The following is a 15,747-nucleotide window of genomic DNA, read 5'->3' as shown; positions in this document are numbered from 1 at the left end:
AATGAAAGTGAATAATTCTGAATTTAAATTTTTGTGCTCTTCCACCGGGGATCGAACCCAGGACCATGTGCACCAAAGGTATACGCGCTAGTCACTAGACCAACGGTGAGGGCGTGTACACTTTACTAGGGGAATGCTTATTTTTTTATATTATTATTTTAAAATTAGTAAATTACAATCATTGGTAACTAATTTAGAATATAACATTATTGCCAGCTCAGTAAAAATATATGTAAGTATTCGCCAACACTACTGTCAGTTGGGATGACTTTTGGCTCATTTACCAAAAAAAAGTATTCAATTATTTTTAGTCCCCACACAGCATAATTTTTGCGCTTAGACAGCACGTGCAAAAATTACAGTGTTTGGGAGTAAAAATAATTGAATACTTGTTTTGGTAAATGAGCCAAAGTCACCCCAACTAACGGTATTTAAGTGTACAAATGTTGTCTTATATATATATTTGGTCTAGGAATTAATTCGTGCGGTTGGTACGCACACATTGAAGCTGTAGTACAAACACAAAATACATAAATACCTTAAGAAAAATATTGTCCATCGCTAGCCACCACTTTCGCCCATCTGTCAGGCAATGTACGGATTCCGTGGCGAAAGAAGTCCTCATCCTTGGAAGCGATCCAGTCAGAGACCCATGTTTCGATATCTTCTGAAGAAGTAAACCGCTGTCCAATCAAATCGTTGTTCATGCAATCGAACAAGTAGTAGTCCGAAGGAGCAACGTCTGGTGAATACGGCGGGTGGGGTAAAACTTCCCATCCGACATTTTCTAAATAGGTTTTGACCGGTTTTGCGACATGTGGGCGAGCGTTATCATGTTGAACAATAAGTTTATCATGTCTGTTCTCCCATTCTGGTCGTGTTCTGGCCAGAGCTTGCTTCAAACGCATTAATTGTCGTCGATAACGTTCTCCATTCATAGTTTCACCCGGTTGCAGCAGCTCATAGTACACCACACCTTTCATATCCCACCATATGCACAGCATAACCTTTGCACAGTGAATATCTCGTTTTGATTGTGATGGACCTGGTTCACCTGGTTTCACCCAGGCCTTTTTTCGTTTAGGGTTCTCGTAATGGATCAACTTCTCATCACCCGTAATAATTCGATGCAGAAACCCCTTTCTGCTCTGTCGTTGAAGCAGCAATTCGCAAATTGTTTTTCGTCTTTCAACGTCTCTGTCTTTCAATTCATGTGGAACCCAATGTGACATCTTTTGAATCATTCCCATGGCTTTCAAGCGTTTGGAGACTGTTGTTTGATCAACGCCTAATGCTGCTGCAAGTTGTTCCTGCGTTTGACACGAATCCTGCTCGAGCAATGCTGTCAATTCTTCGTCTTGAAATTTTTTTGGCTGTCCAGCTCGCTCTTGGTCTGCCAAGCCAAAATCACCACTTCTAAACCGTGCAAACCACTTCTGACACGTTCGCTCAGCTAGAGCATGGTCACCATACACTTCCACCAAAATACGATGACTTTCAGTCGCACTTTTCTGCATGTTAAAGTAATGCAGCAGGACACCCCGCAAAAACACTTTATCAGGCACAAATTGCGCCATGTTCACTTAACTACAAACTGGTGTTGTTGACACTTTAATCCACTGCCCTATACTACGAACGATACGCGATGACAGGGGTTTGCAACACATGTGTGGATACACGGAACTGTGGGACGCTCCGTTCGTTGCGCCATCTCTTGTCCACCCGCACGAATTAATTCCTAGACCAAATATATATATATATATATATATATATATATATATATATATATATATACAGGGTGCGAATTGGCGGGGGGGATGCCAGGGATTTCCCCCCCTGACAAAAATCTTTCCCACCCTGGAGAAGGAAAATTTTATCCCTGGCAGGGATAACTTTTCCCCCTCTGGAGTATTTTTAAGTGGACATAAAGATAAGTAGGTCTACTTTGCGTAGCTAACCTAAATATTACTTGAGTGAAAATTTATGAAAGATCTCACATCTCAACTGTTTTGTACTTGTTAGTATATATATATATATATATATATATATATATATATATATATATATATATATATATATATATATATATATATATATATATATATATATATATATATATATATATATATATATATATATATGGGGGGAGGACTGGGTGCGCATATGGGTGAAATTCATCCCCCCCTGGGAAAATTTTTCAATTCGCACACTGTATATATATATATATATATATATATATATATATATATATATATATATATATATATATATATATATATATATGATTATAACAATAAAATCCAGTTTGTTTCTAATATTGTCTTAGATTACATTAGAGCCATTTCTAGACAGTTTCTGACAGGAAAATAAGGGCACGAAATATTTATTAGTTTTCAGTATTTAGGGCTTTAATTATTTTTACGACACTACGTCTTGATTTAATCATTCAGTTTTGTTTTTTGAATGAAATATTTAATGTCTTTCTCCTCTAGACAGAAAGAAACAGATAATTAATTTAAGTGAACAATTATGAAAGAAATGGCGGAGTGATACTGTTGAAGAAAACTGCAGAACTTTGAGAAAGTCCAAGGAAATAGTGTTGTTCATTAGAAAGTCTCATGGTGTGGAATCGAACCAGTAATCGAGGTGAGCGCCCTCCACTGAGGCACAATGGGTGATATCAATAAAAATAAGTAACTACTCCTGAGAAGTCCTGCTCGAGAATCGGAGTAACTACAGCTGGAGTAATCTCCTCCCTCAATTTCGTATCAATAAAACAAGCCACTACTCAGGTCTAGTCTGCTCCAGATTTATGAACGTTTACTCGCGCTTCCTCTGCACGTAGCACTGAGTCGTATCAATAAAAGAAGTTATTACTCATTTCTCCCATTCATCGCGCAGTCATTTCGTTGTTTTTAATCTATGGCGTAGTATCTTAAAAGCCATGGAAGGGGCAAGTAGCAACGATAGCTTCAATCAAAGTGCATTTGTGGATATTGTAAAAGAGTTTCCAGTGGTACTTTCAAAGTCACAGCTACCAGAAAGTAAACGAAGGAAAGCCGAAACTTTGAAGGTAATTACAGTGAAATGCACCGAAATATCAAATACATCTACGACTGAGACACAAATTCAAAAGAGAATCTTTAATATTCGAGCGAGAATAAAAGAAAAATAAAAAAGAAGAAAAAAATTTAAAAAAACGGGAAAGAAGAAAGTAATACTAAAACCATGGGAATGAACCTATTTGAGCTGATGGATGTTGATTGGAATCCAGCAATATCAAGATTAACACGACAAGCGCATATCACGTGTTATCCAAGGTCTTTGTAGATTGTTTGGCTTTAAGAACGAAATCAGACACTTGGCTCCTTTGTTTTCTTTTTTAAAAAGTCCAGCCACCCACGTCATAAATCACGTCCATCTGATTGCGTTTTCCACACCATACGTGTCCCCTTTCGCCTTGACATAAACTAAATACATTCTCATGTATACACCCTTTCTATCAACGTTGAGTTGAGTTGATTATTAGTTTAACGTCCTTTTCAGTAGCGTGCCTATATGAGACAGAACCCACTGATTAACGTGGAATCCAAACCACATGAGCTCCTGCCGGGAATCGAACGCGGGTCTCCTATGCCAAAGGCATGTACGCTAACCGCTTAGCCACGAAATAGCTCTTCCTATTAACGTATTACTCTTCAAAATACTAGGTTTCTTTAATGCCACTTGTGTATAGTCAAGTGCTCCGATAGCACCCGGAAATGTATATTGTTCTTGCCACTCTGCCTTTGCTGTTTGTATATTACGCACACTTCCGGAAACAATCCATTTTCAGGTAGTCATAGACAGTACTTTGAGCCATACCAGAATCCCCTGACATTCCGACCTGGAATCCCGGATCACTCACGTAACGCAAGAAAACCCAGGGCACCGATTTCTCTGTAAATTTGGGGGGGGAGGGCATTCAGATGCAGAAGGTATATATATCAGGATTTTAAGACAAATTGCACTCTAATTATGTCAAATATTGTATATTCATAAATACAATAGGGAGCCCACATGAGTTTTGGGGAGCCCGGGCCCCCTCAGGATCGGCGCCCTTGAAGAAAACCCTCATCTTTTCATCATTACGTAGTCCATCACCCCGAATTTCGGTTGATTCTCCTTTAAAAATGTTGTGCTAATCACTACATTTTCTTTCATAAACTTATAATGCTTTTTGTAATCTCCATTTCCAACATTTCTATGCAGTTTATAAGTTTTTCTACGTAGTAAAACAATCATACACTCTGCCATATTTCGCACGGAGTCACCTATTTAGCTTGCTCCACAAATTTGGAGAAGTTACTAGCATCACAGAGGAGTCTTTGATTTTTATTGATATCAAACGCGGAGTAGTTACTCGGCTCGAGAATAGAGGTGTGGTTACTTCAAAAGGGCGGGGCTTCTCCGAGGTCAGCCGAGGCGACTAGTGCTCAGTTCTCTTTTTATTGATACCAATGCGAGTAACTACTTTAAAATTGGGCGTAATGAGTAACTTCTCCGTTTTATTGATATCAACCAATGTATTAAGAAACTATAGACACTACTCTTAAGAGTCTTCATCCCGGCAAAATTAAAATACTGCTAATTTTACAGTAATTCTGTGATATCTTCAAATAGATAAAAGATAATTGAAATATGGAACAAAAGCGCCCTAGACAATATTATTTTGTGTGAGGTACCGTTATCACAAGCCACCTAGTGGCTTTCCGTTTTCAGCTGTTTAGAAACGCGAAAACAAATGCCGATTTTCAAAATGGCTCGAAATCGAAAGCGGATAAGTGAGTCGTGATAACGGTTTCTCATGTAAAATAATATTGTCTATGGCGCTCTTGTTCCACATTTTGATTATCTTTTATCTATATATTTGAAGATATCACATAATTACTGTAAAATTAGCAATATTTTAATTTCGCCGGGATGAAGACCCTTCTGAAATCATCCATGATACGAGTACTAAATAAGCGACGAAGATCATATTCAAAGCGAACGTTCAAGTACATATAATCTAGAATTAAAACTAGTAGCCTTGCGGTATGCGAGCGCTAAGCTGGCGGCTATGTCTGTCCGCCGATTGCTCTCCCGACATATACTGTAATGTCATTATCATCAGATATTTTGCACGATTCTTTCTCGCCCTTGTTTCGCATATTCTTAATGAATTCGATTGGTGTATTATCTATGCCGGTTGCCTTTCCATTCGTAATCTCTCATATACCTTTTTCAAACACATCCCGAAGAATACTAAATCCTTCATCATCCTTCAGCGGGCACGGTTGCTTAGTGATAGAGCGTTTACCTCTGGTGTATGTGGTCTCTGGTTCGATTCTCAGTGAAGTTTGTGGTGGGCAATGTCGTGTCCCTGAGATTTCTCGGGGTACTCCCGTTTCCTTCTACATTCTCATTCCACCAATTCTCCAATTATTTACTTGCCTTAATCATCCGTCTCCTTTAGCTTAAAGGATACAGGGGCGGATCCAGGACAGACTTCTAGGGGAGGTTGTAATACTGCTACTTAGAGCTACTTTTAAGAGCTTTAAACTCTGTAATTGGTTTTATTTACATATAAAATAAGAAAGTTTCCTCTTCTGGAATGGGGGCAATCGCCCCGATGGCCCCCCTGGATCCGCCCCTGAAAGAACATTGATCTCATTTAGCCAAAACCCGATGTTTACAGGGCTCTGAGATGGACTGCTATGTGCCCAGGCTCTCTTCGCTAATGACGTTTTGGTCACTGATCAAAAGCAGATACAAAATAAATCTTCATATACAGACAGAGCTGATTAAATCTGAGCTGTCAATTTTGTTTTAAAAACAATTTAAAAAATAAACGAGATTTCTGTATTCTGTAAAATTACGCATCGTGCTAATTGACGTACGTCATATGATTTCTCCTCCTCAAAGAAAGAAACTCATGTTTATCTTATATATAAGATAATTCTTCTACATCTGGCAATGCTGATTGACTGACATTCATTTGATTTATTGCTAATCCTCGTTAAACAATCTGCACTGATTTCTTTTTTCTTTCAAAACTAAACTAATAAACGATGTATGCTGTGTAATTGTATGTGCATAAAAGCTGAAGTTAAAGCATTATATACTGTATAAAGTCACTAGAAACATTAGGCACGAAGAACAACAATAAAAAATTGTAGGAAACAAAAACAGATGCAACTAACGATAATCTGATTTTCAGGGCGCCAATTCACTGGCGTATTATCTTTTTACACCTGCGGTTGTTACGGAGAATGAATTCTGTAATTGTTGTACGGAATATTTTCACTTATTCAGAAAAGAGAGAGAAAAATGAAAGGAGAAAAGACAGTTTTTCTTTTGTTTGTGAAAGGAAACTACGCATACTTTCATAATGTTCTTTGACGGCACGGAAGGAAAAAGAATATTTCAAGAAAACATGTTATTTCTTTTGTTCTGTGGAGGATTTAAAGATATTTTACTATTATAGATACTAATTTAATTTAACGTCTCACCAGTGTTAGTAGTTTGAGGGGAAATTTTCCTAATCTAGGGAAATTCTTGCGCTGAGTGATTGACCAATATAAATGCTTAAAATCTTCGGAAATAAACCAATACAATAGCAATTTGTGTGTGTTTTCATAGTAGCATAATTTGGCCCCCATTGTTTGCTAACAGTATACGGTATGTGTTTATTAAAAAAAGAACTGAAGGGGAAAAATAACAAAAATAAAGAAGGGAAAATCAAATGAATAAAACTAATTTGGTTTGCACTTTCTTTAATATAGCTAAATCACACTTATCATGTAACTTGTCATCGGAATTGGAACTCAACCAAACTAGGAAAAAATTGATAAGAAAAGGAAAAAAAAAGTTGTCAGTCGAGGGAAATTTACTGCGTCTCATGATTATACATCGAGGCTAAGGAAGATGGTGATGGTGCAAATTGAATGAGGTGGCTGAATGAAGAAAGTGCAAGGAAACTGAGAAGTTCGAGGAAACCCATGCACGAGGTGTTCGTCCACTGCAAAGCACACTTGCTGCGAGCTAGGTTCAAACAATGGAGCCAATGCAGCCCCGAAGATATTATACTCTTCCCGTAAGGGAAATATAATGTTAATAGAAAATGAAAAGATCTATTACGATCACGGTAGTTGGCCTTAAAGGATTTCAATGTTATAGATATACCACATTGACTTGACACCTAGTCTTCCGCTATCGACTGAAGGAATTCCACTCCCTTTGGCTAAGACTCTCTCGCTTAGCAACAGCTGAACCCTTATTGGCTCAACCGTGGGTGTGTCGAGGGTGTGAGCTTTAGTTTGCATATTTGCCACGGCTCAAGACATTTTGGCAGCACTATAGCACGTCCGTGCTACTATGGACACACCTTTAGACAGCAGCAGTGTTGCCAATTTGGGAGGGGGAGTCGCTAAATGTAGGGGATTCGACTTTCAGGATAGCGACAATTTGTTTTTTGATTAGCGACATTTTTTGATGATTTTTAAATGATGATTTGGCGATACTTTTATATATCTATCTATTTTTGTACTGCAAACAACTTGCTCTTCTGTAATCAAGCACAATTAGTTCGAAGTAGTTTTGATATTTATTTTCCATTTGCTTATTTGAATTAGCGCAAACATTCAAGAGTTCGGCAAGTATACAGGGTTTGACAAATCTCCATTTTATGCTTTGTTTTCTGATACCAATTCCCTCTAACGGAGAACAATTTCAACCTGTTAATTAGTTTGCGGAGCATCCGCTGAGAGGCATTAATACAAATAAAGAGTTCGTAATACAGCAGCTAATAATTACGAACTCTATGCCAAGCCAAACAAATTAATGCCGAATTGATTAATTAAGATAGAATTAGATTAAGGGAAAAAATTACGAAAAATGCTAGTGTATAAAACTTGAATTTATTTATTTTTATCTTTGCAGGAGTAATTGCCATCCTGATGTAGCAGCAGTACTAAGGCAGCATTATAATCGTCCACATTTCTTGCCAGAAGGTTCCGAAATCTCTGCCATTGATTGGATTTTCATGGGCGGCTATGGGCGTGGGGCCAGTTTACATGTAAGTCGTTATTATTATTTAATTTTATAGTATTATTTTTCTATACCGTACTGTTGTTATATGATTCCCCCAACTAGTTCGATTCTACGCGGAATCACACATTTCAGGTGTAACTCAGCGGCAGAAAAAAATTAAGTTAAAAATTTCAGAATACCACCCTAGGTTGCTGAAAAGATTCATCATGCACACATGCAGTACTAGGCTCCGGATTCTTAGGTTCGAACCTATTTTATTCCTGTACAGTGAATGCAAAAAATTCGTGTTTTCTTTACATTTCAAGTTGCTATAAGTAGAACTATATTAGTTTTATAGGACCTAAAATGTCCTAATTGTGGAGTTAGGACCTAAAAAATCCTAAATTAGCTTTTAGAATCTATAACGTCCTAAATCAGTGATGTCCAATTATAATGAGCCTGAGGGCCATAACCGCATTTGCTAGCAAGGTGGAGGGCCGCAGATAATAATAATAATAATAATAATAATAATAATACTAATAATAATAATAATAATAATAATAATAATAATAATAATAATAATAATAATAATAATAATTATTATTATTATTATTATTATTATTATTATTATTATTATTATTATTATTATTATTATTATTAGGCTATACTACAAAAGAAAAATATAAAAATGTATTTGAAATATTACATTCAATGTGATAAATGAGGGTGACTAGGAGACTTTACAAGGGCTGGGATATCTACATCCAATCCTGTTGTTGCGAACCGCAGAAGATGTAAAAGAGAAGAACCTCCAAGCCCGCGTCGGAAGCTATTCTTCAGAATTTTCATGGTGAATTGGTATGGTTGGTTTGGTTTGGTTAATTGAAGTAACCGTTCCTTTCAGTAGCGATGCCTTGCCTATAGCTACATTACCGACTCCAGTGTTGCCTTGAATGTCCGGGCCTTTTTGTTGTACAGAAGCACTAAATGGATGGCTTATTTCGAAAGAAGAGTGGAAACATTAAAAGAATGAACATAAATGAAAATATTATCAGTAATAACAATCGTATGTCATGAGAGCTTTGTGGGCCGCAGAAAATGGTTTGGCGGGCCGCATGCGGCCCGCGGGCCGCCATTTGGACAGCTCTGTCCTAAATGATTCTTTATAGTTATTTTTAACTTGAAAAATACTTTCAAACACGTAGTCAACCAGTTTTCAACAATGCAATAACAAGGTTTCCTTCACACAGCATTTTCTTTGTAATTTGCGGCTGCGATTGTCATAAGCTGGGCACCAAGTTTATTTTTACTACTACTACTACTACTACTACTACTATAGTACGACAGGCCATACATATGTTAAACTATATTTCAGCTATCAAAAAAAGTCCAAGGTAAGAAGAGTTTTATTATTTTTATTATGAGAAGACTGGTTAGCATAAAGCTTACTAAATTAAGGTTACCATTTAAGTATGAAATAGCTAACAAAGTGTTTAAAGTGTAGTAATATTCCGTTTTCAGTAATATAACGCTAAAAATCCTAAACGGTGTTTTTAAAAACCTATAAAATCCTAAAATGCACTTTTTAAAATCCTAATTGAATTTTTTGGGACCTAAAAATCCGAAGCCTATGCAGTACACATTGGTGGTATTCAATTGGTAGGTGGTTCGCTCGAACCGGTTGTTAAAATTGCCTCTTGACCTATAGATCCAGAACTTAGGAGAGAAAGTTAATTCTCTAGTACTATTTTTAAAAATCAATATTCAAAATATCAACGTAAGCTATATATTGTGTGATTTAATCCTACTTAGTAGTACTAGTATTATTGAAATAATAATAATAATAATAATAATAATAATAATAATAATAATAATAATAATAATAATAATATAACCATAATAGAAATACTGTAATATTAATACTGATTCAACTTACTATATTGGTTGTTAAATTATTTGAATGACACTACTTGCAATACATGACTCCACGCACAATTTCTCAGTGTCAAACTAAATGAAAATAATACAAAACCTTAGTGATTATACAGTAGACTCTTACCTTATTATACAGACCTGAATTCGTGCTTGTTCCTTCATCAACATCTCAGTGAAAAGTCCAAAATCAGTCCAATGGACTATGTGTTCAGACTTCTAAAACACCGCCTTTCTTCCTGTAAGGTGAGCACAGATTCCGGCCTATGCAAAACGATCCAACAGGAATGGAATAAAATTTTCCTTCGAACCTTGCAAAGATGCCTTCTTCAGTGGAATGGAGAACTGTGATAAGGCAGTGAATACTTCAAAGTCATCTATATGGAAGCCTGTTAGCTTGTGTATAACTTAAAAAAAAAAAAAAAAAAAAAAAAAACAAACAAACAAAAAAAAAAAAAAAAAACGATTGCTACCTTCAAGAAATATATCGTTTTGAAATTTATTTTTATTATTAAAGTATACGTGTAAGGTGGTTCTGTTTCATATATGACTACTTACTTGTAACAGTTAATTTTTAAAATTATGAACTATAGCAATGGTGGCCAACCTTTTTAGGCTTGAGGGCTACTTTTCCTCTCCGGTAATCACTGACGATATACCTACCTGAATCATAAAAATGTAATAATAATAACAGTAATCAATACAAACTGTATGACACTAACTACCGCTGGTACCTCTAACGATTTGGTGGTCAACTAATAGACGAAGGTCGACGCGTTGGTCAGCCCTAGACTACCTCTCACGACCTGGTGATCGACTAATAGACCACGGTGAACTATACAATAAGTTCATCGTACTGCCGTATAGTTTATTTAGTTATATTTGATTTTGATGAATATTTTCCTAGTTATTTGTGCAGAATTTGTGTAGGTCCAATATATTTATTTTAACCGTAATGTTTGTTGTTGTTTCCGTAGCTGGACTATGTGAGCAGACCGTCATGGCAGGCTCAGATCTCAGGCAGCAAAACATGGCAGTTAGTACCTACACCTGAATGTGAGCATGTATGCACACGGTTCAATGTAACTGTCAACAAAGGAGATATCGGTATGTATCTTTGAGGTTGAAGGTTGAGTTTATGCACTAAAATCTCAATGTTTTCCAGCGTTACCATAATCAAACAAATGAAAGATGGAACAAATACGTTGTAGGCACTAATAGAGCCACTAAGCTTTGAGACTCGAACGGGGTGTCGAACGACAGTGTGTGTGCAGGAGGAAAATATTGATAGATAGATCACTGTCAACCATTTTGGATGTTATCATACGAGGTGCTACCCAAAATATCCGAGAATGTCATTGTAAAAATCAGAAAACTATACTTACGTCCTAATGTCTTCCGTCACCTTCGAAGTAGTCCCTCCGGCATGTATGCAACGGTCCCAACGTTGTTCCCACTTTTGGAAGGTTTCCTGGAAGTCCGCAGGGTGAAAGGTGTTCAGGACCCGTTGTGATTCCACTTGGATGTCTTCAATGGACTCAAAACGTCACCTCGACGCAAGTTTCATCTTCGGGAACAGGTAGAAGACGCACGATGCTAGGTCAAAGGAGTAGGGATAGTAGGGGACCGTTGCCATGTTGATTTTGGCCAGGAATTCCCTCACAAAGAGAGAGGTGTGCGCGGGCGCGTTGTCATGGTGCAGCGACCAGTCGTTCGTTTGCCACAGCTCTGGCCGTTTGCGACGAAAATCTTCCTTCAGTCTGTTCAAAACTTTGCAGTAAAAGTTGCCGTTGACATGCTGACCAGGTGGAACAAACTCCTTATGCACAATTCCTCGAAAATGATCAGCATTGATTTGATGTTGCTGCAAACTTGTCGAGCTTTTTTCAGCCTTGGAGAGGATGGCGTCTTCCATTGTGGTACTTGCTGCTTCGTTTCCGGATCATAACCATAGGCACAAGATTCGTCACCTGTAATGACTCTACATAAGAAGTTTGGACAGTCTCGAACTCTTTGTTGCAGCTAAGTGCACGTCTGAATCCTGAGGGTTTTTTAGTTGATGCTGAGAAGACGAGGAACAAACTTCTCTGCAATTCGTCTCATGTTTAGTTCATTAGATAGAATTCGTTAACATGTACCGTACGACAGTCGAAGTCTGTTATAGACATCGTGAATTGTGTGCCGTCTGTCTTTGCTAGTCACATCACACACTTTCATGATACTTTCTGGTGTTGTGCATGTTGACGGTCGACCAGAATGTTTGTCATCTTTCACAGATTCGCGGCCTTCTTTGAAACACTTGAACCATTCAAATGTTCTTGTTTGACTCCGTGCACTCTCACCGATGCCTCTTTCAGCATGCGATGGGTTTTGACTGCAGTTTTCTTCAACTTGACACAGAACTTGATGCAAATGTATTGCTTCTTAATGACAGCCATTTGACAAATCGCAGAAGCACTAAAACACGTCCTGACACGCATAAGTACAACCTACAACTGAATACACCAAAGATGACACAACTTTCTGGTGCAGTAGCTATACATGTATCTCGAGACATTAACGGCGAAATGTCGTACTGCTACTGGTTTGCCCCCCCCCCCCAAAAAAAAAACGGATATTTTGGGTAGCACCTCGTATCTTATCACTCTACCTAAAATGAGGGCAGGGCACTCTATTTAGTATTTGAGCTGGGGGATGTAAAGTGTGTACCGTTGAAGGGGACCCACTTCAAGATAACATTTCCTTACTCCATATAATATGATATAAACTTGAATGTGCACATGAGGCATAGAATAGGTTCACCCCATCCTAAGGAGAGAGAGAGAGAGAGAGAGAGAGAGAAAAGAAAAAAAAAATCTTTTAACGGCAGGAAAATGTGATCTGGGACTATTTCAGTAAAATGTCTACTGTTAGTCTCCAGAAATAATATATATTTCTTAAGACTTTAAGTTGTATCAAATATTATCTCCTAAATTTAAGTAATGAAGCATAGAATGAGGCCCATTACAACACTTCAAAAAGAACTGAAATTTAAAGTTCTGTTGCTGTTCCATTATTTGAACAAAATATGTTTCTGTAAGGTAAAGCATAGTTTTAATCTCGGCCTTACTTCACTAAAACGCCAAATGGGGCCTCTAGAAGTAATAAAATATTTATTAAGGTTTTAAACTCTAGGGGACCAAATCCCATATTTTTCTACAGAGCCTAACTTCATATTTTCTAGGGGGCCTTAAATATTGATACTTGATACCCTCAGGAAAAGTTCCAACTTACGGCACTATATAAAGGGAACAGAAAGTTTTTTTTTTTTTTTTTTTTTTTTTTAAGTTCTGATAAAGCACTGTAGTACTAAAGACAATTTATTTCTCATTTTGAGATAATAATGTCAATACACATACATGTGATATGGTAATCTGTTGATGCTTCTTTCCGTGTGATAATAACTGACGAAATTTTAGATACATGTGAAGATCATGTGTTTTTACAGGAGGACAATTTTAAATGCTTGACAAATCTTAAGCACTCAACCAAGTAGAAGTTAAGCCTGTAGAAGTTAAAACATGTGCCCTGAAACATTTTCTTTGTGCCCGATCCCTCTACAATCCGTCGATCAACCATTCGAGGCTTGAAAGCTAAACGTATTTTTCTTTTAGTATTGTATGTATGTAGGCTATGTGCTTGAAACAATCATACATATACTTAAAAAAAAAAAGTAGTAACACGTTATTGTAGACAGTACGAATTAGAGATGCCATCGTTTCAAACGAGTAAAAGAAAGGAAACTAAGCAGAAACTGAAATTTTGACAAGTGAACGAATGATCCAGCAGTTGATCTTTGTCTTGGAGCTTACTTAAATCAGTCTTTGGAATATAAAACAGTCATTTCTAACTAGATGCTCTGTGACGTTATTAGTTAGTTTTCCCACTCTCAGTAAAGCATACCAACATACGTAAGGAACATCGAGAAACCTGACTATTGACAAATACACTGGTGTTAGGTATGAAAAGAACATCAACAGCCGAACAGGTGGTTTTGCACATCCACCACTCTTACATATACAGGGTGTTTCAAAACAACACCGACAACGTTTAGGAGGTGATTCCTGACACCAAGATAAGACAAAAAGTAAGGACCAACCTGGGTGCACAAATGCTTCCTTTCGGGGTTATAGGTTGCCGAAAACTTGAAAAAAAATGAACTTTAAAGGTCCATAACTCCAATACTATGGGACCTACCGTAGTCAGGTCAAGACTTCACATAGGAACTAGTACGTGCCCTATCCAAATATCCATGTTTCGGAATCCTAAGGTACTTCCGCAATATTTTTTATAGAGGTAATTTGGCTACTCGCATATAATTTGAAGTACTCACCAACTATCTCTATAAAAATTGTTGCGAAAGTACCTTAGGATTCTGAAACATGAATATTTGGATAGAGCATATACTAGTTTCTCAGTGAAGTCTTAACCTGATTACGGTAGGTCCCATAGTATTGGAGCTATGAAGTTCATTTTTTCAAGTTTTCGGCAACCTATAACTCCGAAAGGAAGCATTTGCGCACCCAGGTTGATATGTACTTTTTGTCTTATCTTGGTGTCAGGAATCATCTCCTAAACGTTGTCGGTGTTTTGAAACACCCTGCATATATAAATGTACTTTTAGGTGCCCCTCACGCATCTGGGACACGTGCCCGACTTGTTTCCTCCCTAGTTGCGGCGGCCCTGGATTCTTGATATACTCTTGAAATCTGACATCACATGCACTGTCGCCGTATTAGTTTACCAGGCTAATAACAACATTCTTATTAGTAATTTTCTTTTCTTTCTACAAAACTAAATAAACGTTAGCTGATCATCTGCAAATTACTGTGTAAATATATCGATGCTCGATTGTTCTTCGGTTTGATCTTGGAAAACAGATAAAGAAAACTATTAAAATATGCACAAAGTATTATTTACATGTTTACTGTAGCTACCACTGATTCGTGTAGTAACATCATGAAAGTTACATATATAGTCTAAATCGGGATAGAGACTTGTTACATATATGTATCTATTCGTATCTGTCAATAAGGAAAGAAGCATTTGATTGTGTAATATTCTTAAAATACAGAAGTGTTAAACGGCTTACGTTGAAGCACATAAAGAATTCTATACTTGAAAAGAGTACACTAGTGAAGAATAATAGTACGTGGATCATTCAAGATATAAGTTTCCCTGTGCTATAAAAAATTGTACAAAGCAACGTCGTTAAAAAGAAACACGTGGTTGAGAAACGCCACCCTTCATCTACAAGTAATAACAATCGATTCTTTATCAGACGTGAAAGCGCATGTGATAAAGTGCGGAAAGAAAGTGCTTGTCTGGGAAATGCGGGCTTGCACCGTAAGTTCAGAAGAATGGACGATGCATGCACGTACTTGAAAAGCTGGTGTAGAGAAGTACGTGCTGTCATTCGATATGAATAGGCGAATAGCTTAGCTCCTAGTGCCATTCATACGAAACTTCTTGCTCTTTATGATGGTTCCGTAATGGCAGTGCAAATGGTTAGGCATTGGTGCAAGTTGTTTGATAAAGGCAGATTTGCATTTTTGTTTGACGACATTCGAGCCACGTGATCTTCGAATGCTACTACTGACGAGAACATTGCCAGGGTGTGCTAAACAGCCAGAGCCCTGCTATTTTGCAAAGGGTTTGGATAAATTACCGCAACAGTGAGACAAATGCCTGAATCTCAATAGGAATCGTGTGGAGAAGTGAGGA

At 37.3% G+C, this 15,747-nt stretch overlaps 1 protein-coding gene across 1 annotated transcript in view; it reads left to right on the top strand.

Moving 5' to 3' along the window:
- Positions 1–15,747, top strand: part of LOC145680289 (uncharacterized) — a 79,325-nt gene that overhangs the window by 54,168 nt on the left and 9,410 nt on the right. Inside the window, exons 2-3 of the mRNA XM_081750649.1 lie at positions 7,963–8,098; positions 10,962–11,091. Of these exons, the coding sequence (XP_081606775.1) occupies positions 7,963–8,098; positions 10,962–11,091 (266 nt within the window). The remainder of the gene's footprint in view (positions 1–7,962; positions 8,099–10,961; positions 11,092–15,747) is intronic.

The sequence above is a fragment of the Thermobia domestica genome, chromosome 3 (genome assembly GCF_964235325.1).
Source record: "Thermobia domestica chromosome 3, izTheDome1.hap1.1, whole genome shotgun sequence".
NCBI classification, from domain to species: domain Eukaryota; kingdom Metazoa; phylum Arthropoda; class Insecta; order Zygentoma; family Lepismatidae; genus Thermobia; species Thermobia domestica.
The sequence above is the reverse complement of the archived record's forward strand: the minus strand, read 5'-3'. Positions and strand labels throughout refer to the sequence as shown.